At 40.3% G+C, this 24,183-nt stretch overlaps 2 protein-coding genes across 17 annotated transcripts in view; one reads left to right on the forward strand and one right to left on the reverse strand.

The window, feature by feature from the left end:
• APAF1 (apoptotic peptidase activating factor 1) overlaps positions 1–12,560 on the reverse strand; it is a 41,238-nt gene extending 28,678 nt beyond the window's left edge. For 5 of the 12 annotated variants that reach the window (XR_008747762.1, XR_008747760.1, XR_008747761.1 and 2 more), the window contains exons 1-6: positions 12,422–12,559; positions 10,439–10,580; positions 9,970–10,159; positions 8,509–8,706; positions 4,366–4,549; positions 443–555 (exon numbers count right to left, since the gene is read on the reverse strand). Coding sequence is in view for 6 of the 12 variants with exons in the window: in XM_055807971.1 (XP_055663946.1) it covers positions 443–555; positions 4,366–4,549; positions 8,509–8,706; positions 9,970–10,159; positions 10,439–10,576 (823 nt within the window). In the remaining 6 variants the exon portion in view is untranslated. Of the gene's footprint in view, positions 1–442; positions 556–3,697; positions 3,739–4,365; positions 4,550–8,508; positions 8,707–9,969; positions 10,160–10,438; positions 10,581–12,158; positions 12,271–12,421 lie in introns of those variants that run through there. The other 7 variants (XM_055807972.1, XM_055807973.1, XR_008747759.1 and 4 more) reach the window with 6 other exon arrangements.
• A 74-nt stretch (positions 12,561–12,634) lies between these two features.
• IKBIP (IKBKB interacting protein) lies at positions 12,635–21,376 on the forward strand. 5 transcript variants are annotated; one of them, XM_055807984.1, is made up of 4 exons: positions 12,635–12,872; positions 14,450–14,676; positions 16,307–16,424; positions 17,314–19,828. In XM_055807984.1, exons 2-4 carry the CDS (start codon positions 14,483–14,485, stop codon positions 18,142–18,144), a joined length of 1,143 nt encoding a protein of 380 aa, XP_055663959.1. In that variant the 5' UTR covers positions 12,635–12,872; positions 14,450–14,482; the 3' UTR covers positions 18,145–19,828. The 5 variants fall into 5 exon arrangements, with proteins under 5 accessions (XP_055663959.1, XP_055663962.1, XP_055663960.1 ...); XM_055807987.1 differs by lacking the exon at positions 17,314–19,828 and adding an exon at positions 20,329–21,376 and having other exon boundaries at positions 12,674–12,872; XM_055807985.1 differs by lacking the exon at positions 12,635–12,872 and adding an exon at positions 12,928–13,134.
• The last annotated feature ends 2,807 nt before the right edge of the window (positions 21,377–24,183 follow it).

The following is a 24,183-nucleotide window of genomic DNA, read 5'->3' on the forward strand; positions in this document are numbered from 1 at the left end:
CATTGTTTTTTGTGTGTAGTATTTTATATGCTTAGTACCGAGAAGAGTATAAATTCTACTTTAGCAGAATCAAGCTTGCATTAGAGAGACAAAAAAATTAGACTATGACCTAATAATTACAACTGCACTATGGGCATGTCATAGTAGTGACTGCTCAATAGTGTCGAGATAATCAGTCTAACAGCAGCAGTGTCACAAAGATTAATTTATCCTTTTAAGGATCATTGCACTCTTCAATGTAGACATACAATTTTCAGGATAACATGTAACATTTATTGCACAAAGAATATAACATCTTACAGAGCAGAATTCTAAAACTTTGCCATTTGTGCACAAGCTGATAGACATAGATTCGATCAGATTCTTTCTGAAAGTTCGCAAGAACAAAATGCATACATATGCACACATAATCTGTGGTGCAGGAAAGGAAACTGTTCCTTACCAGACACAGCATCTGTTATGCTCCTGTCCCTGCTGGTGATAAGAACCTGACATTGATTATCAAATGCTTTTAATACCCAGGAATCCCAGATGTCATCCAGGATCAAAAGAGATCTAGCGCAAAAAGAAATATTGTAGATTTCAGATCAACTATTAGTGCTAAAATACAGCATTTAATTTTAATAATGAAGTAACGGTTTCAGAATTTACAATGTATCACTACATAAGTTTTTATATTAATACGCAAAATATTTTAAGATGGCATTAAACACTATGCAAGAAAGCTGAATGCAAGTATCTCAAAAAATCAAGATTTTACCATTTATTATTTTATAGCTATAACTGAAATGAAAACAATAGTTTTGAGAAATATTTCCATTAGTAGATGCCAAGAAAAATAGAAATATTTACTGTTTTCCAAGTCATCAGATATCATAAATGAAGAAAAAAGTTGTCCAGGACTAGATAACAACTCTGCTTGACCAGTGATAAGCTTTGTGGGAGAAACCATTTCAGTTTCCTTCCAATTCAAGAGTTTTCAGGTTTGTTCTTTCATCTTCAGAAAGCTCTATGAGACTAATCCTCTAGTGAAGGAACTGTCTTGGATGATGAGGCTCTTTTTACATATACAACATTTTTGTACCTACATATTTGAAACTTAAGGCTAGTCACATTTGCAGGTGACTACATGGAATCTCACCAGAGTAACGTATAGTAGACTTGCCCACACCTGCCTATTTCTGACAAAGAAGTTACTGCAAACTGTTTTTAAAAGGTTAGTTCCAAGGGAGCAAGAAGTCGAAAAGACTGGCTGGCAAACAGATTTATAAAAAGAAATAACAGTTATTTGTGTGTTTTGTGGAGGAAACAAAGTTCCTGAAACGCAATCCTACAAACAGATTACATTTGCTGACTTTTTTTTTTTTAAAGGGATGGAATTTTCAGCTACACTAGTCATTGGTTAAATTGCCCAGTTAACACTGAAGCATGACAAGAGCCCCCGTTTTTTTTCAGCTAAATGACACTTATGCCATCAATGCCTATAAATAAGGATTTTGTCCTTCATAAATATGTGCATACACATCATACCACATTTTCAATGTTTTATGTGAGTCTTAGATACCCATATGTCATTTTTATACAATTCCTCTATTAACACCCTTTTGATAAATGCGAGGGTTTTCAAGAATACTATCATAGCCATATATTACTAATTTTATGGTACTTTCACACTTGAAAATATGCTGGGCAGCATGAATAACAGCTTGATTTTATTTTCTAATTAATCTGAGAATTTCAAAGTCCTCCTAATCTTTTGATGCCAGTGACTTTCTTCCTCAACCACACACACAGATTTTAAGCTCTAATTAGAATTATTAAAAAAATTAAACAAAAACAATAAACCCAAAACACTCTGAAAACAATCACAGGAGACTTAATTCTGAAATATTTCTTTAAAGAATACCATAGTTTCAATTTCTTAATTCCAACAAAATAAATAATGCTATTTTGCTCAGAAAGTTTCCATTCAACTAATATTTTAATCACAAGAAACGTACTGGATTCACAGTTTGAATCCTTTGACTAATACTTTATTCCCAAGAGATATAGTGGGTTGACTATTTGGATCCAGAAATAGATGAAGTGACTTTCTGTCACCAAAGAGAAGTTCAGTGCACAGCAAGCTCCCCCACAAGCTGCAGATCTTGTGAAGCTTTGTTTTCAATACACTTGCACCCTACACACCTCACTCCCTAGTACGTTCCCCTTTACCTCCTCCCATGCTCACTATGATTTCTGAGATAACCCATCATCATCAAGACTTTCAGTTTGTTTTTATGACATTCTCACACATACCTAGCGGCAGGATGCAGCACAGGCTGTGTAGCATGTTCCCAGCTCACGTGTCCATGCTGCACAGTTAGCAAGACAACAAAATGTCTCCCTTCAATTAATTCTGTATACCCCTTTTCACCACTGAAGGCACCTACTTGGATTTCTTTTCTTTATCCAACTGACAATTTTCATGAACTTACACAATTTTCAAGGATATGATTCCTACAGTTCCTACCTTTACAGCAATTTTGGCAATACGCTCAAAGGGTTTAGGATAGAGGAGAAGGGAAAGAGCAAACGGGACTAAGATGAACACTATGAGAAAAGTTTTATAATCAATTCTTGTCCCTGCAATCCCTGCACTTGAGGTACAATCATTCTCTGCAATACTCCTAACATCTGTTACTTTATCTTGAAACACATTAATGAACATTCCCAGGTGAATAGCATCCTACATGAGATAGCTGGCAGTCTATAAGGAATACACTGCCACAGCTGCATTGAAATGCCCTCCAATAAAACCAAGTGCCTAACTGTTTCCAAAGCTGTAATTTTCTCTTTTCCCCTCAGTTTCCACAGAATACAGATGCTCTTTTGACAAAACACAGAAAGTACCTCTTAAATGAGTCACTTTGTGCAGTACAAACAATATAGCACAGCATAGTGTATCAACCATGTTAGGTTGTCATGTTACTTGACTGTAGAGTAGCTGCCAACTTCTGCAACAGCTCATTGCCATAGCGATACATACACCCTAAAAGAAAGTAACACAGTTCTCCACTCAGAAGGAACTGTGATGTTTTGCATAAATTGAACATCCAAATTTTTCTGTATTGAAGAGATTTGTTTTGTTTGTTAATGAATAAAAAATAACAAGAATTGTATCAATGGAGACAACCAATTAACATACTTCAGGGAAACCTGTACTTTCAGTTTAAAGTGTCTTGTTTGCACTTTTCATATAAGACTTCCACAAAAATTAAAAAATTTCTTGTGGAAGACCTGGCAGCGTTTTTCAAATCTTTTCCTCCTGAGAATATTTTTTTTCTTGTACAAAAATGCCAGTATTCTTCTACTCTATGTCATCTATAAAGATAATAACGTTGGAATATTATTCCTGATACATTTCACTCACATGCAGGCTTGTTTAGTTTAGTACAGATCTTCCCAGAGAGTAATGAAATCCTCAACTAATAACTACAGCTATTGCTCAAAGATGAAAGAAGTTGTGCAGTGACTGAGACACTGCTTGATTAAATCAAGTCACTTCTCCTGAAGTTTGAAAGCAACTGGTTTCTTGGCAACCAATTATTGATCATATCATGAAAACATGCTTTCATTTTGATAAATCTAGACCAAATCCTTTAAAATGATATCGCCTGTTCCGGAAAGAAAAAAAATTTTCTGCAGTGATACACACCCTTTTACTGCTGTATGATCCTTACACATCAGCGAAGCGTTCTATGTACATGAAGAGAACATTGAAAGTTAGAGCAATTCTTATTTCCAACTGTTTGTTCCCAACTTCCATTATTAAACAACTCATATTTTTTCAAGCAAATGTGACTCCAGCACAGCTGGTTAACATATTTCACTAGCAGAAGCCTTATTAGCCTACGAAATATATACATATCCAGGACAAGACTACAATGTGTCCCTTAAGTTACTCCATTAAAAAAATACATCTAAACAGGAACAGACTTACACTACATGTGTTACACATCTGCCTCTAACATCAATTTATCCTTCAGGTTTTGTACGCTTATCTGGACCTACTTATACTTTTATCAGCAAGTCAGTAATTTAGAAAATTCTAAATTTAGAAAATTTAGAAAATTCTAAAAGTATTGTTAGCTTCACCTTGAACAACACTTCATAATTATCTACAGTAAAACAGAAAAAAGAGGAAGCAAGAAGTGAAAGAGTTAGGAAGCAGGTTTACAAAAAAAAAACACACAAACAACAAACCACAAACTACATGCCACAGACACATGTAACCACAACACAGACACCACAATGATTAGACCGAAGTTAGTTGGCAAAGTTTTATCAGTTAAAAAAAACAGTGTTCCATTTTACTGACATTACCTGGAATATTTACGTAGCATCAGCAAACGAAGACGATCTTTAGCCTCCTCAATGTTAAGTGGTGGCCTTTGTGAGAGGGTAGAGTCATGCTCTAATCTACTACAGAGATTCTGAAGTTTTATTAGGAGCCCTGCTTTGTCCTGTTTTCCAACAGAGATCCAGTGAACTCCTCCTGGAAAGTAATCTAACAAAAAAAGCAATATTAATCATGCCATACATTTAAAATCAGAAATCAACTAGCAGTTTACGACAGCAATCAATAACTCAATTTCAATTAAAATATAAAACTGTAAAGTCTGTTGCAAGCCAGCCTTGCAACTGTACCATTAACACCGAAGGATGGTTCTAGAAGATCACTACTTTTTTATTTTTAAAGGAACAGGCTCTGTAGGGCAAGTTCCAATGAAGAATTCGCACTGCCACTGACGCTGTCATCCCTCCTCCCTACATGCCTTCCTACCTGTCCCTCACCAACCCCTTCTGCATCCATCTTCTTGCTAGTCTGACTTAGCATTTACTTTTTCAACTTTGCACTACTGTAAGAGTTCAGAGTTTAGGATGTGAAAATTATCCCAAATCAGTGAACAAGAAGGCATCTAGAAAAGTCAGCTGTAGCAGAGAATGCTGTAGTCACTATCTCTAGATCACATTTTCTAATGTCCAAGTCCTGCTTTCTCCATCAAGTGTCCTATGCAGGAGGAAAAAAATAATAATCATTAAATGGTTTCATTTATCTTAGAATCATTTAGGTTGGAAAAGACGTTTAAGATCATCGAGTCCAACCATTAACCTGGCACTGCCAAGTCCACTCCTAAACCATGTCCCTAAGTGCCACATCCACACATCTTTTAAGTATTTCCAGGGATGATGACTCAACCACTTCCCTGAGCAGCCTGTTCCAATGCTTGACAGCACTTTCAGTGAGGAAATTTTTCCCAGTGTTCAATCTAAACCTCCTGCGGTACAACCTGAGGCCATTTCCTCTTATCCTATTGCTTGTTACTTGGGAAATGAGACTAACACCCACCTCACTATAACCTCCTTTCAGGTGGGTGAGAGCTCTAAGGTCTCCCCTCAGCCCCTTTTTCTCCTGTTTCCCTCAGCTGCCCATTGAAGGCCTTGCTCTCTAGACCCTTCCCCAGCTCCGTTGCCCATCTCTGGACACGCTCCAGCACCTCAGTGTCCTTCTTGCAGTGAGGGGCCCAAAACTGAACACTGGATTTGAGATGCGGCCTCACCAGTGCCATGTGCAGGGGGACGATCCCTTCCCTTGTCCTGCTGGCCACACTGCTTCTGATCTGATACAAGTCAAGATATTGTTGGCCTTCTTGGCCACCTGGGCACACTGCTGGCTCACGTTCAGCCAGCTACCGACCAGCACACCCAGGTCCTTTTCTGCCAGGCAGCTTTCCAGTCACTCTTCCCAAGACTGTATCACGGCATGGGCTTGTTGTGACCCAAGTGCAGGACACGGCACTTCTTGCTGACCCTCTTACAACTGACCTCGGCCCAGATCCAGTCCAGATCCCTCTGTAGGGCCTTCCTACCCTCAAGCAGATCAACATCCCACCTCCAACTTGGTGTAGTCTGCAAACTTACTGAGGGTGCACTCAATCTCCTCATCCAGATCATTAATAAAGACACTAAACCGAGTATGTTTATGAGAGCCCTGAGGAACACCACCTGTGATGGGCCACCAGCTGGATGGAACTCCACTTACCACCACTCTCTGGGCTCGGCTGTCCAGCCAGTTTTTGACCCAGCAAAGAGTACACTTGTCCAGGCCATGAGCAGCCAGTTTCTCCGGGAGAATGTTGTGGGAAATGGTGTCAAAAGCTTTATTAAAGTCTAGGTAGACAACATCCACAGCCTTTCCCTCATCCACTAAGCAGGTCACCTTGTCACAGAAGGAGATCAGTTAGTCAAGCAGGACCTGCCTTTCATAAACCCATGCTGACTGATCACCTGATTGTCCTGCACATGCCACGTGATGGTATTCAGGATCATCTGCTCCATAACTCCCAGCACTGAGGTCAGACTGATAGGCCTGTAGTTCCCCAGATCCTCCTTCAGGCCCTCCTGGTAGACGGGCATCACATTTGCTAACTTCCAGTCAATTGGGACCTCCCAGATTAGCCAGACTGCTGATAAATGGTTGAAAATGGCTCAGTGAGCACTTCTGCCAGCTCCCTTGGTACCCTTGGGTGGATCCCATCTGGCCCCATAGACTTGTGTGTGTGTCTAATCCATTTCCCATTGGATTATGGGGGCTTCATTCTGCTCCTTGCCCCCATCTTCCACCACAGGGGGCTGGGTAACCAGAGAACAACTGGTCTTACTGGTAAAGGTGGCATTAAGTTCCTCAGCCTTTTCCTCATCCTGTGTCAGTACGTTTCCTCCTCCTCCTCTTTTTGTTGCTAATGTATTTATACAAACATTTTTAACTGTCTTTTACAGCAGTAGCCAGGTTAAGTTCTAGTTGGGCTTTGGCCCTTCGAATTTTCTCCCTGCATAACCTCACAACTTCCTTATAGTCCTCCAGAGTTGCCTGCCCCTTCTTCCAAAGGTCATAAACTCTCCTGGTTTTATGGAGTTCCAGCCAAAGCTCTCCGTTCAGCCAGGCCGACCCTCTTCCCCACTGGCTTGTCTTTTGGCACATGGGGATGGCCTGCTCCTACACCTGTAAGATTTCCTTCTTAAAGATTGCCTGGCCTTCCTGAGCTCCTTTGCCCTTCGGGACTGCCTCCCAAGGGACTCTCTCAACCAGTCTCCTGAACAGGCCAGGCTCTGCCCTCCCAAAGTCCAACCCAGCATTTCTGCTGCCTCCCCCTCCTCACTTCTCCGAGAATCAAAACCTCTATCAATTTTGTGATCACTATGCCCAAGATGGCCTCCAGCCATCACACCACCCACAAGTCCTTCTCTGTTCACAAACAGGCCCAGTGGGGCACCTTCCCCCGCTGGCTCCCTCACCAGCTGTGCCAGGAAGTTACCTTCCACACACTCCAGGAGCCTCATAGACTGTTTCCTCTCTGCTGCACTGTATTTCCAGAGACATCTGCTAAATTGAAGACACCCCCCCCCCCCATGAGAACAAGGTCTCTCCCAGCTGCTTATAGAATATTTCATCTGCCTCTTCATCCTGGTTGGGCGGTCTGTAACAGACTTCCACCATGATATCAGCCTTGTTGGCCTTTGCTCTGATTCTTACCCATAAATACTCAACCCTATCATCACCCTCATTAAGCTCTAGACAATCATAGCACAGTCCCTAACGTACAGGGCTAATCCACCGCCTCTCCTTCCTTGCCTATCCCTTCTGAAGAGTTTAGAGCCATCCATTGCAGCACGCACTTGTGCAAGTCATCCCACCATGCTTCCATGATGGCAACTATGTTTCACACTTGTGTCATTGTTGCGGGCTGTGCAATGGCTTCCAGCTGCTCCTGTTTATTGCCCGTGCTCCATGCATTGCTGTAGGTGTGCTTCATTTGGGCTGTTGACCCCACCACCTTTCGCGAGGAGAAGCCCTAAATCCTACGTGGCCATTCTCAGGCTTCTGTGGTTTCTAACGTATCAATAACCCTTGTGTCTTTGCTGCCACATAGATCTCCATTCCCTACCTCCAGTGAGATGGCACGCTGAAGGACCTCGCTAGCACATGACCTGCTTTAAGCTAGTGGATACTAGTGTAATCACTCCACAAATGCCTGCCATCATTAAAATACATGCAAAAGTTAAAGCAAGATTTTTTAAACTCACATAGCAAGGAGAAGAGTCTGAGGACTTAACAAGCAATGCCCAAAAGGAATATAAACTAGATATGATTTTTTTTCTGTTAGTGCAAAATAACTTCAAGTTAATTAAGGATGCACCTCCTCTCATAAACCAAAGCAGATTCCAAGGTGAAAAGCTATTCACAATCTTTTTCCATAAATTAATAAAATACTTAGTGGTCCTAGAGCATTCAATGGTTATGATAAACTGTAAGTCACAAGTAAGTATTTCAGAGGCAACTATGAAATTTATAAACCTAAATCCCAAATTACTTTCAAGATGACATAAGACACTTTACCATGTATGTCCAATATGCATATACCTGTAGTAATTTTTATTAAAATACAGATGTTTTTCTAAAAGTACCTTCCAAGAGTTGATGATCCCGTAAAGCTTCTGCTGTTAGAACTGTCTTCCCACAGCCTGCCATTCCATAAACCGTGACCCATCCTGGATCACTTCCCAAGCAGCACAGTTTCTGTTTAATAGCATCTACCAGTTCTGGCCGAGTGACAAACACAACTGGTCTCTGTGGTACACCTCCTTCGCAGAGAACTGTCTTAACTAAAGTTAAAACCAAGAAACACACAAAAAAAGTAGTCATTTCTAAATGTGATGCCTCATCAAAATAAACCAAACAAGTCCCCACCCCAAATAACTAGTGGGCTCCCCCCGACCTCATGTCCTGCACAACTGCTCTAAAAAGTACTAGACTCACACCACCAAACAGTGAAAAAATATTGCTTTTTAGAAATAAATTACTTAACAGGTAACTAGCCTCCCACATACAATACTGTTCCAATTAAGAACCACATAGGAGGCAAGCTGGTTACATCAGTCCCTAAAAGTGAGAAGATAATTAACAGCTCGAGTAGAAATTACGGCAAACACAGCTCAACATTACTATACGCAACAATCAAGTCACTTTCTCAGCCAGAAGTTATCACCCCATGGATGCAGCAGAAAAAGAAAAAAAAAGCATGCTGTGTAAGGCTTTTACTTTGTAGTTACTTTGTAGTTACAGCACAGTATTGTGGTTTAAGCAAGACTTCCTTTGATTTGAACTAAGATGGCATGACTTGCAATAGGGCAGGTAAAACACAGCAGGAAAGGAAACGTGCACTTTACCTGTCCACTGCTGGCCACAAAGCAGCTGTATTATATTGATAACTTTGAAATTTGAATTTTGAAATTTTGAAAATTCCACATGCCTATGACACTTCTTAAAACATAGAGTGCCAGTAAATATGGCAGTCAGTCATATGCAGTTAGAAGGTTCTTCCCATTAGAAAACACCCATTTATTTAATGTCACTCAAAGATGATACTGATGACAATGTAGGTAAAAGGATCTTATGTAGCGTAACTGAAAGCTCTGGTGAAGAGAATTAAGCAACCTGATTTTATCAGCTATTGGAATGTAGTCTGGGAGATTACAGATTACTCTTCAAGATAAACGTCAGAATTTTGGAGGCTACAACTCTTTATGTTAGATTCAACTTCTTTAATATATACAACTAAGTCTTTCACGTACAACAAAAATGTTACAATTTAGAGAAAACTGTGAGAGCCTCAGGTTTCCCATCTTTTAAAACAAACATTACTTATGAACATTTTTAAAGATGACCTACAAAACTTGTAACTGTTGTAACTCTCCTGCCATAATAAATATATGAAATATAGGAATACCGACTACTACACTACCAAAACAAGTGAATACACCAGTATTCCTTTTTCATTGGAACAGGTATTACAGATAGTCACTTGGAAATAAAAAAGGCAACTTGTCTTTTCTTTCAGGCACAGGGATTTCTGTATTTACACTGACCGTGTGAAGTCATTCCATCCATTGAACTCTTCCTGTTACCAGAAGAGACAGCAGGGATGCCATCCTGAAGAAGCGCAGCAAGATCTCTGTACCCTTCATGAAGTAGTGCATTATAAAAGGATCTATATGAATTATTATCTTTTGTAAGAATAATGTTTATTAGCATAGCTGCTCGCTCCTTCTGTGTACTCTAGAAAAAAATATTAAAAGGTATGTTATACAAAACTGAGACCTTTAGAAAGCATCTAATTATCACTCTGTCAATTAGACTGTTTACAGTTACAGAAACAGCCTTCAACTTGACCAAGCCCTTATCTCAACCTTATGAAGTGCAATAAAAACTGCATGCTAATCATTCACTTAAGAATTTGCTGAATCCAGGAATGAGATATACAGAAATTACTACTTTTAAAAACGATGAAAAAATATGCAAGTAGACTAGGAAGATAAATAACAGAGACAATTCTACCTGTTGTTTCACTCTCTCCTCCTCCTGTAATGTTAGTACTTCATCAGAAATCATATGATCCATAATATAAGAAGTCTTGATGTCTTTTTCCAATGCTTGGCGATTCATAAGTAAATATTTTTTACTCTTGGCATCCATATTTCTTCAGTGTGAAAAGAAAAGGGGGGGGGAGTAAAGTCAGAACCAGAACATAACTTACAAGGAAAAAAGTTTTAAAATAGCTTATGAATCTTAGTTTTAGTCAGAAAAAGTAACAGAGCAGCTGCATTAGTGTGAATTAATGGAAAACACAGTGATTCTTCAGGCAAGCTCACACTATAAACTGTAGAAAGATAAAAAATGTAAGGTTTTTTCACTTCCTCTCTTGAGAAAGAGACCGTTAAATTAATTTAGTTATACCATTTATGATTCAGTAGTCTAGCTTGGCTGGACAGTACAGCAGCATCAAGAAAACACTAGGGAAATCTAATATGCCTTTTCAGCAGAGTAAAAAAAAGGCATATTGATAGTAAAGTTGTAACAGGCCACAAGCATTCCACAAGTGAATATGAAGAGTATTCTTGAGATATTGTTTAGATGCCACATACTATTACATTTAATAAAACCATCCAGCTAGGCATTATTATAATTAATCTGACTACAGTATTTCTTGGATTGCTCCACCTGGAGGCATATGAAGCAGGTATAAAAAGAATTTCAATCTTTAACAATTAATTAGACTCATATTAAAACTTTTGTGCTCACTACATGAAGTTTTCATTAAAAAAGCAGGTATGTACTGCTAATTCTGGAAAAGAAAAAACCAAGTAGTCCTTTTCCACATTTCTATGATTTTATGTTTATGAACACTTGCAGAACTAAAGAATCACTGCACAAGCTTCTCATGTACTAGGAACTTGGTAAACGTCTCTATGAAAAGGTCTTCACCCCACCCACTAACTACATCGCTCAAATTTTTTAAGTCCTTGGATCACACGATTGGGACAACAGAATGAGAACGTGAACCGGTCTCGCGGCTGACAGCACTGGGCAGAAATACAACAGAAAATAAAACCCCCGTGCACCAAACGGCTCGAGAACTCGACGTTGCCTCCAAGTTCAGGCCTCCATACAAGCACGCTCGGATCTCCTCTCGTGAGGGAAGCTGGAGCCCCCCGGAACGCCAACAGCCGAGCTATGCCTCCTCGTGTCCGACACACGACCACCAACCCGCGTTCTCCCTCGGTCATTAAACCAACTGCAGAAGGGCAGAAGGTGAAAACTCCTGCCTGCTGCATACACGTTTTCCATACCCCTCAGCTGCCCCCGACAGCCCCAAACGATCAAAGCGCTCTCTCCGGTCGCACTCCTGCGCAAGGACCGAAGGCTCCGACGGGGACCGCGCGCCCCTCCGGGAGCGGCTCCGCAGCGGCGCGCGGGAGCGCTCCCCCCTCCCCCCGCGGCGGCCGGGGGCGCGCGGGACACGGCGGGGGCGGGGGCCGGGGGCCGCGCCGAGCGCCTCTTCCGCCGCACTCACCGAATTTCGTATTTCCACTGACACTCAGGCGGTTAGGGAAGTCTGCCACCCTACCTACCTTTTACCCCACCGCACCGGTTCGGAAAGGGGACGTCAGCCGAAAAAATGTCCAGGTTTAAAAAAAAAAAATAAATCGATCCGCACGCGAAGCAAATACAAAAGGAAAGCGCCCCCGCCCCGCCAGCACACAGCACAAAGGGTTACCTCACACCTGGGCGCGCCTCGCCGGAGCCGCCGCGACCAGCCGCAGGGAGAACGAAACAGAAACCGGAGCGCTCAGAGGAGCCACCCGCCACCAACCCCCACGCCCGGGCTCGGCCCGGCCCCGGCCGGTTCCCCCCGAGGCAGGGGGCCAGGCCGCCACCGCCGGAGCCGCGGGCTGAAGTCAGCCCCAGGGGCGCCGCGGCCAAACCGCCCAGGCTGGGCCCTTCCCAGTCCGTCCCACCCGCTTCCCTCTCCCTGCTCACCCGGCGGGCAGCGCGGGGCCGTCGGGAGCCACCGGCAACAAGTTCTCGCCCGGCCCCGAGGAGGAGCCGCCACCCCGCACGGAGCAGGCAGCGCGCTGCCAGCGCTTCCTGCCTCGGGGCCCGGGGGTGGGAGCCGGCCCGCCCCGCCCCACCCCGCCCCGCTGGCCTCCCCGGCGGCAGCTCGGCCCCGGCCAGCCCCGCGCGGAACAAAGCCCGGCGTCCCCGCGCCGGCGCAGAGCCGCGGGCCCGGCAGTGCCGACCGCAGCCGCTCCACTGCCTCAGCGGGCGCGCGCCTGACGTGGCGCCTCGCGGGCGGGGGGAGCGGCCGCAGCGGGCGAGGGAGCAGCGCTGGCCCGGGCCGGAGGCGGGGCCCCGGGGCGGGCGGACGCGGCAGCGGCGGGGCAGGCTGGTCCTCCCCGCCTGGCAGTCGAGGCCGGAGGCAGCGCCGAGGGTAGGGAGGGCTCGCCGGCGGGGGTGCCCGGCTGCGAGGGAGGGAGAAGGGCGGCCGCGGGAGCGGTGGGAAGGGGAGTGGCGCCGCGGCCGGGCGGTGCCCCGCAGGCCTGCGCCGAGGGTGGGCGAGGGGCTCCTGGGCTGGGGGGGTTCCTAGGAGCCCGGAGGGCGCAGGGGACGCGGCAGTGCCCTGGAGGGGAGGAGCAGACGGTCACTTTCGGTCCCCCGGGCCGAGCGCGGACAGGGCTGAGGCGGCGGCCGCGGTGAGGGGGTCCGGCAGGGTATGGGGGGGCTGCGGTGAGGGGGTCCGGCGGGGGGGGGGGGCTGCGGTAAGGGGGTCCGGCAGGGTATGGGGGGGGCTGCGGTGAGGGGGTCCGGCGGGGGGGGGGGGGGGGGGCTGCTCTCCGAAGCTGCTCTGTTCAAGTCGAGTTGCTGTTCCTCTATTAAACGCTTTCCCTGACTACTATTCATCTCGCTCTCTTGTTTTATAATTTTAACTAGATGATACGTACTCTGCCTCCCAAAGGTGTTTTAAGTTACAAAATACCATTTTTGCTAATTTTAAAAATTTTTTTGAGAACAAGAAGGGGTTTTTTATCCTATGTACTTCAACCTCGGAGTGTGGTTTCTGGTACTGTGACTTCCAGACAGCGCTAAGCTTCGTGTTTCTCTGACAAACTAGGTTTTAAATAATGTAGGTGACTGTGTAAATATCTCTAATACTTAAATACTTAGACATTTGCCTACGTGGCAACACTGCCGAAAGAAGCAGAGGATTTTTTGTCTCAAATAGTGCTAAACCAAATCCACCAGGGATCCAGTCTATTTTGAGCAATATGGTGGAAAGATTTTAGGCTTGAAAATACCACTCCTACTTCCACTTGGATGGTTAGAGTATGAGCTTTTGTACTGTTCAGAACTGGGGATTCATATTGCCTGAATCTATTTGGACCTTGGGTTTAGTAAAGAGGAAATTACACCTTTATCTAGACACATTATTTCATTATTCTTAGTATTTTTTCTGGTAATGGCTTTGTGTTAACTGATGTCTATGGCTTTACAGATTACATGAAATCATTGCAACAGAACTGTTTCTAAATTAAAGCTTGATTTGCAGTTCCATTTTTAAAAAATGAAAAAATTAATTTTCTTCTTTAATGTGGAGTAGGTAATTAAAAAAAAAAACAACAGAATAGTGAAATTGCTGATGAAATTGTGACAGTAATCAGCTATAAAAAGAAATACCATGCTTTTAGTCCCTGTGATTTCAAATATATCTTCAAAATGGCTTATTGTACAACCAATGAAGGATTTCTGGAAAGGTGAAATTAGCTAAAGTTTGAAGTGTCGGTTCAGTTTGAGACAATATGAAAGCAGTGCTCTATAGTACAGAAAAAAATTCACAAAGTCTTATGAAAGTATTATACTTTACAAAAGTTCACGTAACTGGAAAACTACATAGTAAACACTGAAGGAAACATTTTTGGGGGTGTATTTGTGTAGCAAAATGGGCAAAAGGTTATATTTGATGATGTTTGTAAGTAAGCGGTCCTTTTTTGGTCTTGTTTTTTTTCCTAGCATACTCTTGCTTCTGCTTTTTAAAAACACAAAATGTCTGAAGTTAAGCAAAGGAAAAAAGGTGTTTCTTTGTCCAAGACCAATGAAGGTTCACAGAAGGCTGAGAAACACAGTAATTGTGGGAAGCTGGCAAGTCCCAGGACCAGCAATAATCGGAGCTCCTTTTGGATGGACTCGCGGACAAGCTTAAGCATAATTTCTCTTGCTGTTTGCCTGATGCTGACCTGGTAGGTAACCCTCTAAAGTGCACTTTAATTATTTTTTTAAATATTCTATACTGTATTCAATCACTGGCAATATGATTAGTTACCTTTGAATACAGTGGGTTAAGTGACTATAGAAAACTGTTAAAGCTAGAAGGATCAAGAAAAGAATAGCAGTATTCACAAGTGTGGAAACATGGGTATACAGTGAGGGATTACAGAAGCTCGATCTGTTCTGTCATGTTGAAAGTTTAAAAGGTGCCTTGCTCATGAATTGTAAATACCTGCTTTGGAGACCACATCTAACTGTGAAGAGCAACTTAATCTGACAATAAAGGATAACAAGGCTTATTTGGCAGGTAATAAATAATTCAACAGTGGCAGTGAAGCTTTTCTGTAAATAATTTGCTCAGCAGTGTGGTAAATTGTTCATCAGGTGGAGTCTTCAAGTAAAGGTCAGATAACTTTTGTGAAAGATGTTTTACAGTATCTTAGCAGCATCAGGACCTTAATTCCTTCAGAAACTGAGCTTCATGCAGAAACGATATGATGAAATTCTCGGAGCTCTAGTGCAAGAAATTGGTCCAGATAATTACACTCTAGAGATCTATCTGAAAACAAAGGTAGAGTTTGTTCTTATTTTTACATCACCTAGATTTCACTATCTAAGTCTTTGAGAAGCAGAACAACATAACAGAACAAAATCATTAGCAATGCTTCTGCACTCTGTTTTATGTATATCTGTTTTGCATTTATCTCTAGCAAGCATTTCAGTTTTTATTGCCTAACTTAGTCTGTATAGAATATTGTAGATCTTTTGAAACTTCTAATTGCTATTCAATATACTAATAAATGTCAATTTAAGAAAGCACAAGTATTTTAAACTCTGTTGTTCTCAATAAAATTGTTCTTACTGAGAGGACCCGTGCACAGCCTACAATAAACCTTGTTTTGGGATTAATAAACATCCAGCAAAATTCAAGCGGTTTTGCTTGGTTGTGTCATTTCCTTTTTAACTGGACAAAGTGCTTACAGTTCAGAAACCTCCCAGGTTCATAGTAAATGAATCTAGAATGTATGTAAAGTACAGGACTGAGACCTCTACTGTCTGTTAAAGCTAGCATTGTTGTAATAGTAACTACGCAAACTTTGCCACAATTCACCAAAGGTTTCTGGATGGTTACAATTGAACAGTGTCAGAGATAACCAGCCTTTCTAAATCCAAAGGGTTTTATGCATGATTTTGTGATGCTTTGCAAGAAAGTCCAAATTATTTTGGGGTTTTTTTTCCCCACCAGTTAAATAATACTTTATCAATAAAATACATTGTGAGGCAATGCATTATAAGCGTGTAATGGCCTCCCCACATCAGCAGTCTTATCAGACATTTTTCCTTTTTGAGTGGTGTACAATGTAAAAAAGAAGTACATCTATGGACATTTCCTTATTTTTCTGCCTCTGTTGGAAGGTGACTCAAGTATGAAGACAAATCAACTTCATTAAATCCCAACATTTTTTCCCCCTCATATTGATCTAACAAATCCTGTGAACATAAATCCCTGCAGTAACAGATTGACGTGAATCAGGTCCTAGAACCCTTAATATATGCTAATTATGTAGTTACATTTACTATTTATTTACTTGCAATTTGCAGGTTCCTATTTCAGCAGTCAGGTCAATTTGCTGATATGGAAAAAAAGTACAAGTTCTTACAGCAAGAAGCTGTAAAATTCCTGGATGTGGAAAACAAAGTTAACTTAATTTCTGAAAAGGTAATTATTAACATCTTAATTGGATAGTCTCTGGTGAACATTTGCTGCTGTTTTACTTTGTTGTCATTTAGTTAAATTGAACTGATTTTTAAAATAAGTTTTCATAATGTGTTCTACTTGTGTGTGAATAGGCCTTTGGTGAATATTTCATATCAATCCATACCATTCTTCAAGTGTGTGAATATAGTGGTTCTATCTGTGTTATTTTTAGATGCTAAACTATTTCCAAAAGCTTATTTTATGTACATACTTCATTCTGCCAGTACAGTTCTGTGTCTAATTCTAATATACATTGATTTGAGGAAAATTTACAGGTGTTTTTACATAGCAGAACTGTTCAAATAATATGAAGACATAAGGAAGTAATAGTAATATTTATTGATTGCTATTTTATTCTTAACTGTGTGACATTATCAAGTAAAAAACTTGGGCCTGGCTGCCAAATTGTCCCTTATTATCTTACAGATAATGATGAGAGAATAGCATGGCTTATGCCAGTGATGTTGGAGCACTGATCTCAATGATATCATTTATACATGATTTAATTTGGGTATTTATATACTGCACTTCAGATTGCAAGATGTTGCATAGGATTTACATAGTGTGATATATTAAAAAAACAAACAAAACCACCATGAAAAATAAGGAGTTGACAGCAAATAAAATAGCATGTATTCTATAGAAATTCAACAACAAACATACCTTTTTCCGTGACTTTTTCATGCTAGGTTTATCAACAGTATCTTAAAGATGAAATATGAAAACAACTCCTATAGGAGCTTTGTAACAAGTAAAGTGATTTCTAAGGGACTTTAATGTCTGTTAAATAAATGCAAATGGTTTTGTTTCGTTAAGTAGACATGGACATTGTTTTGTGTTATAAATGCAGCTTGAGTCTTCTGAAAGTATCCTACAAGAAGCTGCCTCATCCATCTTTGTGATGACTGAGTTTGAGCAGGAAGTGTCTTCTCTTCATAACATCATAAATGACATTCAGAACAATGAACAGACTCTCTCTATAAAGATGCAGAACATTAATGAGAAGTTAAAAAATGTTACAAATTCCTGGAGAAGAAGCTTGGATGAAATGAACACAAACACTAGCGATTTAAAATCTGAAGCAAAGTTCATACATACAGAAGTTACTTCCCAAATTAATGAAGTTGACCAAAGAGTTAAATCCCTTTCAGAAAGAGTAAGAGATTTGGAAGACAGTACAGCCAGAAATATTAAAACACTAAAAAGGCAAGAAGATGATGAATTCTCTAGAGTTGAACAAAAGTTGGACTTGCATGCAAAGGCAGTTGAAAAGCTAGAAGAAGAACAGACTAGTCTGGTAGCCAAGGACACAGACCTGAATCACAAACTTGCAAACTATGAACCTAAAGTTGAGGAGTGTAAGACCCATTTGCCAACAATTGAAAATGCTATTCACTCTATTCTTAGATTATCAAGTGAATTGCTAAGTAAGGAGAAAAAGATAGAGGACTTGGCAACACAGCTATATACTGTGGAAAATAATATGCTGAAAACTGTTTCTGATACAATGGTGATGCAAAAGGTTCTTGAAGGCATACAGTACAACAGCAGCATAATGAAAATGCAAAATGAAATAGTGGTTTTAGACGAAGCAGTGCACGACATAATAGTATCTTCAAAATCAAAAGAAACAAATTTAGAAAGCTGTAACTTAGGAAATGACCAGAACGGGGATAAGTGAATTTGGATGTAGAAATTGTTCTACATCTCTTTCTACATGCTCTTTCATTGTTGAAAGAGCACTTTTATTATAAATAATGTGACTCTAACACATGTGAAGGATGCCTGAAATACTGTCATTAATTTATTTGAACAAGCATTGGATCAGACTGAAAGGCAGACTTAAAATAAAGAGGCTAGAGAGCAAGAAATACTGCATTGAAGGAGGAGTTATTTTCTTAAATCTAGGATTATTTTCAGCTTATTTATTAACAGTTCATTTTTATTAAAAAGGAATTTGAAGCGAAGTATTTAGATTTAAGGGGGAAAAAAGTCAAAACTGGAGACATCAGATTACAATTTATATTTAATTTTCACTACTTAGTTTTTTATATTGTTACTTAGTGTATTATATTCCATGGACTTGTAGCTCAGTGAAGAATTCCGTTTGTATTGCTAGGTAGATGTAGATTTGCCTTGCTTTTAATGCATTATATACCATAATGTTTTTGTGCTTATGGTACACACATGGCTCAAGGTCAAGAGTTGTTACTGGGATTTATGTATTTTATGTGCAGGAAAGCACCAAGTACATTTCTAACATCTGAAGCTTAGGTACAACAGCGTTACAGAGAACACTAGTAAAGTACCCCTTACCAAGAACCTTGTCTTGTACTGGTATTTATAAGCAGGGGATTACATAGCAGCTGGTATTACCTTTTACTTCTTTGACCCCATGCAAATAGCCTGCTTAGACCTTATTTCTGGCTTTTTCAAACTTCTTAAAATCACTGGCATAGTTTTTGTTCTGCCATTGAATGCGTCAGACTACATATAGCCTGATATTAACAGATATTCTTGTTAGATTCTTCTTCCATCACGTAATTTGCAAGTTCAGCATGATCAGTCACTGTATTAGTTTGGGGATATTTTTCTTTTTTTTGTGGCTTTGTTTGCTTGTTTTGGTGCTGTTAGAAACAATTTTAACCTTTTCTTCTATAGAGTGTTCTCTGTTAGGCATTACATGACAGGTATGGTATTGCTTTGCATTTCAAAGGGGGGGGGGGGGGGGACCAGACCCAGAACTTAAGTGTCACTGACATTGACTGGCATTGTTTCCCAAAGCTGGGTGAACCAAGAGCTGCAAAAGCAAGTTAATGAAAGCCACGGAGTTATCTGCTTGGGGCAGGGACTATCTAATTCACCCATGGAACTAAATAGATACCCCATAGGCCTGATAGCTGTTCATTGAAACTGGATATCAGGACCACCATAAAGTTGTGTCAACAGACTTATGTCTTGTTAATTTCCTATTTCTGAAGTTAATAAAGGAGATTGCTTAGTAGACACTATGAACACACAACACTTAAAACCTAAGCCTGATAAAGTTAATTTATTCTGGTTTTGTATATTCATTTATCTTGAACTCTCATGAAACCTTCATGAAACGGTCCATTCAAGAGACTATTACATTTCTCAGTGTTACAAAGTCTACCAGTTTCATATATTTATTCCTTCTGTATAGATTTGTATGTTTACAGTCATATTCAATAAAAATATATTGTAGTGGGCTGCCCTGACCTGGTGCATGATCTAATTCAAAATAGACTGCTCTTCCAGAACAGGTATGGAATAAATAATTCAATGTTGCATTAAAAAATACTATTCTGTATGGAAATTTTTTTAAAATACTTTCCACAAGTGTATTCCAGTGTGTTTCTACTCTGTACATTTTTGGGGAAGGGTGGCTAAGTTACTAGTAGTATGCTCCCCAATTTCAAATCTTTCATCAACCTCAACCCTATTGAAAACTGAATATACGCTAGGTTGAACAGGAAATGCTGATCCTTAGAGGGCATTAACTAAGAAACCAGCACAACTTTCTACAACCTAAATGTTGGTATTTTGTTCTTAAGCAGACAGTTCTGTGCTAGTGAGGACTGACCAACACCAATCAAAAAGTTAAAAATACTTGTGTCTTTGGTGAATTTTTTACTACTAGTGTCAAGAAAATGATTAGTATGAAACTAATTATAGCCTCAGAATATGTTTCAGCTTGCCTGTTTGGTGGATATTTTGGTCTCAAAGTTCTACACTGATGTATTTGGGACTGCAGAAGATAGTATCACTCAGGTATTTTCCCTTCTTTTGATGCAAGTTGTTAAGCTAGAAATCTTGTCAAATATTTTTATTTGTATCCCTCTAGTGTGAAAAGACTTGGAACTTAATGGAACAGCTGGAAGATCTTCAAATAATTTCTCACATTAAACATCTGCAAGAAGATATTTATACAATGAAAACATGGTGTAGCAGCATAATTAAAAAACAAGAAGAACTGCAAAACAATTTAACAACCCTTTTTCATGCAGTTTCAAGTGTTGAACAGAATGCAGCTTCTGTAGCAAAAAACATAACCTTGACGATTGTGACAGTAAAAACTGACATAAGGCGCATTTCAGGCCTGGTCTCAGAAATGACTGCACTGACAGATTCTTTGCAAACACTAGAAGATAAAGTAGAAAAAGGTGAAAAGGCAACAGTAAAAAATATAGGTGACCTGCTTACCAGTAGCATCGATCGAAGCACAAAACTACAAAACTTGGCATCCAGTAACGCAAGAAAAATCGAGCAAATTAAGACATCATTATCAGAGTTAAGGAGTGATTTCAACAAGCATTCAGATAGACTTTTGAATCTTGAAGGTGACAGAGCAAAAGTTCTAAAGACTGTTACATTTGCAAATGACTTAAAACCCAAGATGTACAAAATTAAAAAGGATTTTGTCACCTTGGAGCCATTAATAAATGACCTAACACTGAGAATAGGAAGATTAGTGGAGGATGTATTAAGACGGGAGAAGGAGATTGCTTTACTGAATGAGAAACTGGCCAATTTAACAAGTTCAAACTGAGATCAAAGATATGACAGATGAAATAACCAAGATTTCAGACATGAATTTATCACTGTGAAATGCCACTGCCTAAGGAATAGTAGTGTTTGAGGAGTATTAACTCCATCATATGCAGTACTAAACCAGACAATATTTAAAGGCTTCTTTTAGAAGCACATGAAAACTTAACGAGGTTTTTCCTCTTTTGAGAAGGACAGAAAAAGTCATACTGATTTCAAGGGACAAGCTACAAATGTGCGCAAAACCCATGTGTCTGTGCATGTATTTGTCTTTCTGAAGGATGACAGATGCTGTATTTAATAAATTGCTTTTTTGTACAATAAAACAATGTTAAAGCATAAAATGTTCTTACTTTTAGAGCTTGCTTTCATGAAGAAAGCAGGACCCAAGACTGACAGATCTTCAGCTTTCATTTCCTGCACCAAAGGAATAAAATTGTTTCCAGATAGTTAAGCAAGGGTTAGTAAAACTGCAGTAGCAATTTAATATGTCTCAATATATTCACTCTGTGATTTTTGTACACTATAGCACTTTCCTTTTTGTTTTTAAATAAGCAGTATTTTGAGGTAAATGCAGTGAAGCAAGCAGCGCCCAGAAACATTGCTGATGCCTTGCAAAAAGTTTGTCACACATTTAGATGGAATAATTTTTATAAGGTTTTATGTGAAGTTTTGTAATTTTAAATCGTAATTAGCATGCACCACTGTTACGTCTTTGAAACACAGAACTCTATATGGGGACAATGCTTTGAAAGACCTACTAAACCCTACTGATGGCTTTCTCCCAGTGTCACGGTATCTGTTCAGGAATCCTAACTGGTTTCTTAGTCTGTAGAATACTAGAGCGAGCAGCAGAATTAACAAAGAGAAGCTACTTATGTCCAAAAAGGTTAGACTGATATGAGCCACTGGCAGTATTTCTGTGGCAAAGAGCAAGAGTTTAAGACATGTGGAAATGCAGCACACTGAAGTAACAAAATACTGGGAATGAGTTTAGTAGAGGGAAAAGGGAGGAAAGTACATTAAAAAGGAATAAAAATCGCTATTAAAAATAATTAGAGATACAGCAATACAGAAAACCCCTATAAATGAAACTATATAAAGAAGTCTAAGAACACAGTAAAGCCTTTACAACTTCTCAGTTGTTGAGTTGGTCATACCTGAACATGCTGCAGCTACTAGACTCTTATTGTATGGAAGATACAACTATTCCTCTCCCTCACTATTCTCATCGTCATTCAGCGCTCTGCCTTTTGGCCTGCTTCAGGTTGCTGGTTTTCCATACCTTGCTCGCTTCATCGCCCCCAGTCAACCTCAAATGCTTTTGTTTCATCAGGTTTTCCTCTTTTTGGTATACGTCCATTCCTACCTCCCAATTTTCTTTTACCCTTTTCTAGTCCATCTGACAGACAGCTAGAATAAACCTGCTAAAAGACAAGTTTTCCTGGAAAGCATCCAGAGACACTACTTACCAGCCAGTGTCCCTTTGCTCTTTCACACTTAAGCAAGCCCTGAAAATAACCAAATTGCATTTGAAGGAGACAGAAAAATTAAAGAATATCCAGAACTATCAGCCATACTAAAGCATGTGTTGTGTATCATACCTGAGTGTATATATATATATATACACACACACGCCCACTTACATACCCCGTTAAGAGTTTGGGTGTTACATAATACATATATCTCATTTGTATATTAAACCTGATACTCACTAACTCACCAGTCCTGGGGTGTGGGGTTTTTTGGGTGCAACCTCATGTTAGCCCTGTGAAGGAGAGCACTTGGTGCAACAGACATGGCTACCCAAACACTGATACGGCGGTGTTAGAAACCGACCCTATGTCTCTCACTATGGCCCAGTTGATGCAGTTAACGGCTACCAGTGGATTAATTGCGTCTCATGGGCTACAGTAATTTTATTATTTTTTTTTTCACTTTTATGAATGAATCATTTGTGGTCGGTAGCCAGTAAAAAAAAAAATCTGGAGGCAGAACTGGAGAACCAGTAAAGCACTATCTACACAAGTGAACTGGAAAACATATTCCAACTGCACAGCCTTTCTGGACGGAAAGGGCACACACTCTCTTTGGAACAGGAGACGGAAAGTAAGCCAGGAAAAACAACTGTTGATTTCACTTTCAATCCCTAGATGAATAACCTCCAAATTTTAGAGCACATCTATCAGTGGAAACCGAGCACACAGTCCTGTTCATGGTCTCCATGAGAAGTTAAGCATGCAAAAAACATTACAGAACCATTAATTCCACTTTGGCTATAGATGTATGCAGACCACCCACCCTTCCTTCCCAGGAAGGGCAGGTCCAAAGCATTATGATCCTTTCAGAAATGTTGTTGCTACAAGCAAGAGAGAAAAGGTTTGTCACTGAGCTCCTTTACTTGAAAAAAATAATTAAAAAATATCTGTGCCTGAAGTTGTCCTCAGAAGTAAGGTGAGTGATCAGTAGTTCTCCCACAATCTGCACAGGTACTACAAATCTCCATTTGCCCCTCAAGCACACACCTCACTGCGCTAAAAAAAAAAAAAAAAGTTTTAGAGTGGCTTTGTAATTACACTGGTCTAAGGACAGAGGCAAAGCTCTTTCTACAGCAGAAAAGATGCGGCACAGAGTGAGGTATTCGTCATAAATTTAAAGCAGACTACTAACCTCACCTCCTTGGTTTAGTACTGTGTAGTGAAGAGTATCCGCTCAGTAAAACTACATTCCCTTACTTCATGACTTGGTTCATTTCTAGGTGCATTCAATCATACTCTCTACAATTTTATTAAGTGATTAAGAGATTCAGGTAATAATGAAAATTGCAGCTATGCTATTTAAAACATATAATCCCATGCAGCCCAACCTGTAGTGATAGTCAGGGTATCTTTGCTTTTAACTTAGTACACAGGTATAGAACTAGCCCATTATATTCTTGCCATGTATTATATTCTTGGGAAACAGATTCTTGGGGGAGGAATCAAAAAAAACCCAGCAGTAGCATTACATGATCAATGCTGAAAAATGAATGAGCAAAGTAATTCCAACACATTGAATCTACTTTTAGACACCAGAATATGAGCTCAACCAAGAGTCTTCTGGAGCAACATCCTCCCACATCACTTGGAGTTACATAAAACATATTCTGTAA

This window comes from Falco peregrinus, chromosome 6 (genome assembly GCF_023634155.1).
Source record: "Falco peregrinus isolate bFalPer1 chromosome 6, bFalPer1.pri, whole genome shotgun sequence".
NCBI lineage: Eukaryota > Metazoa > Chordata > Aves > Falconiformes > Falconidae > Falco > Falco peregrinus.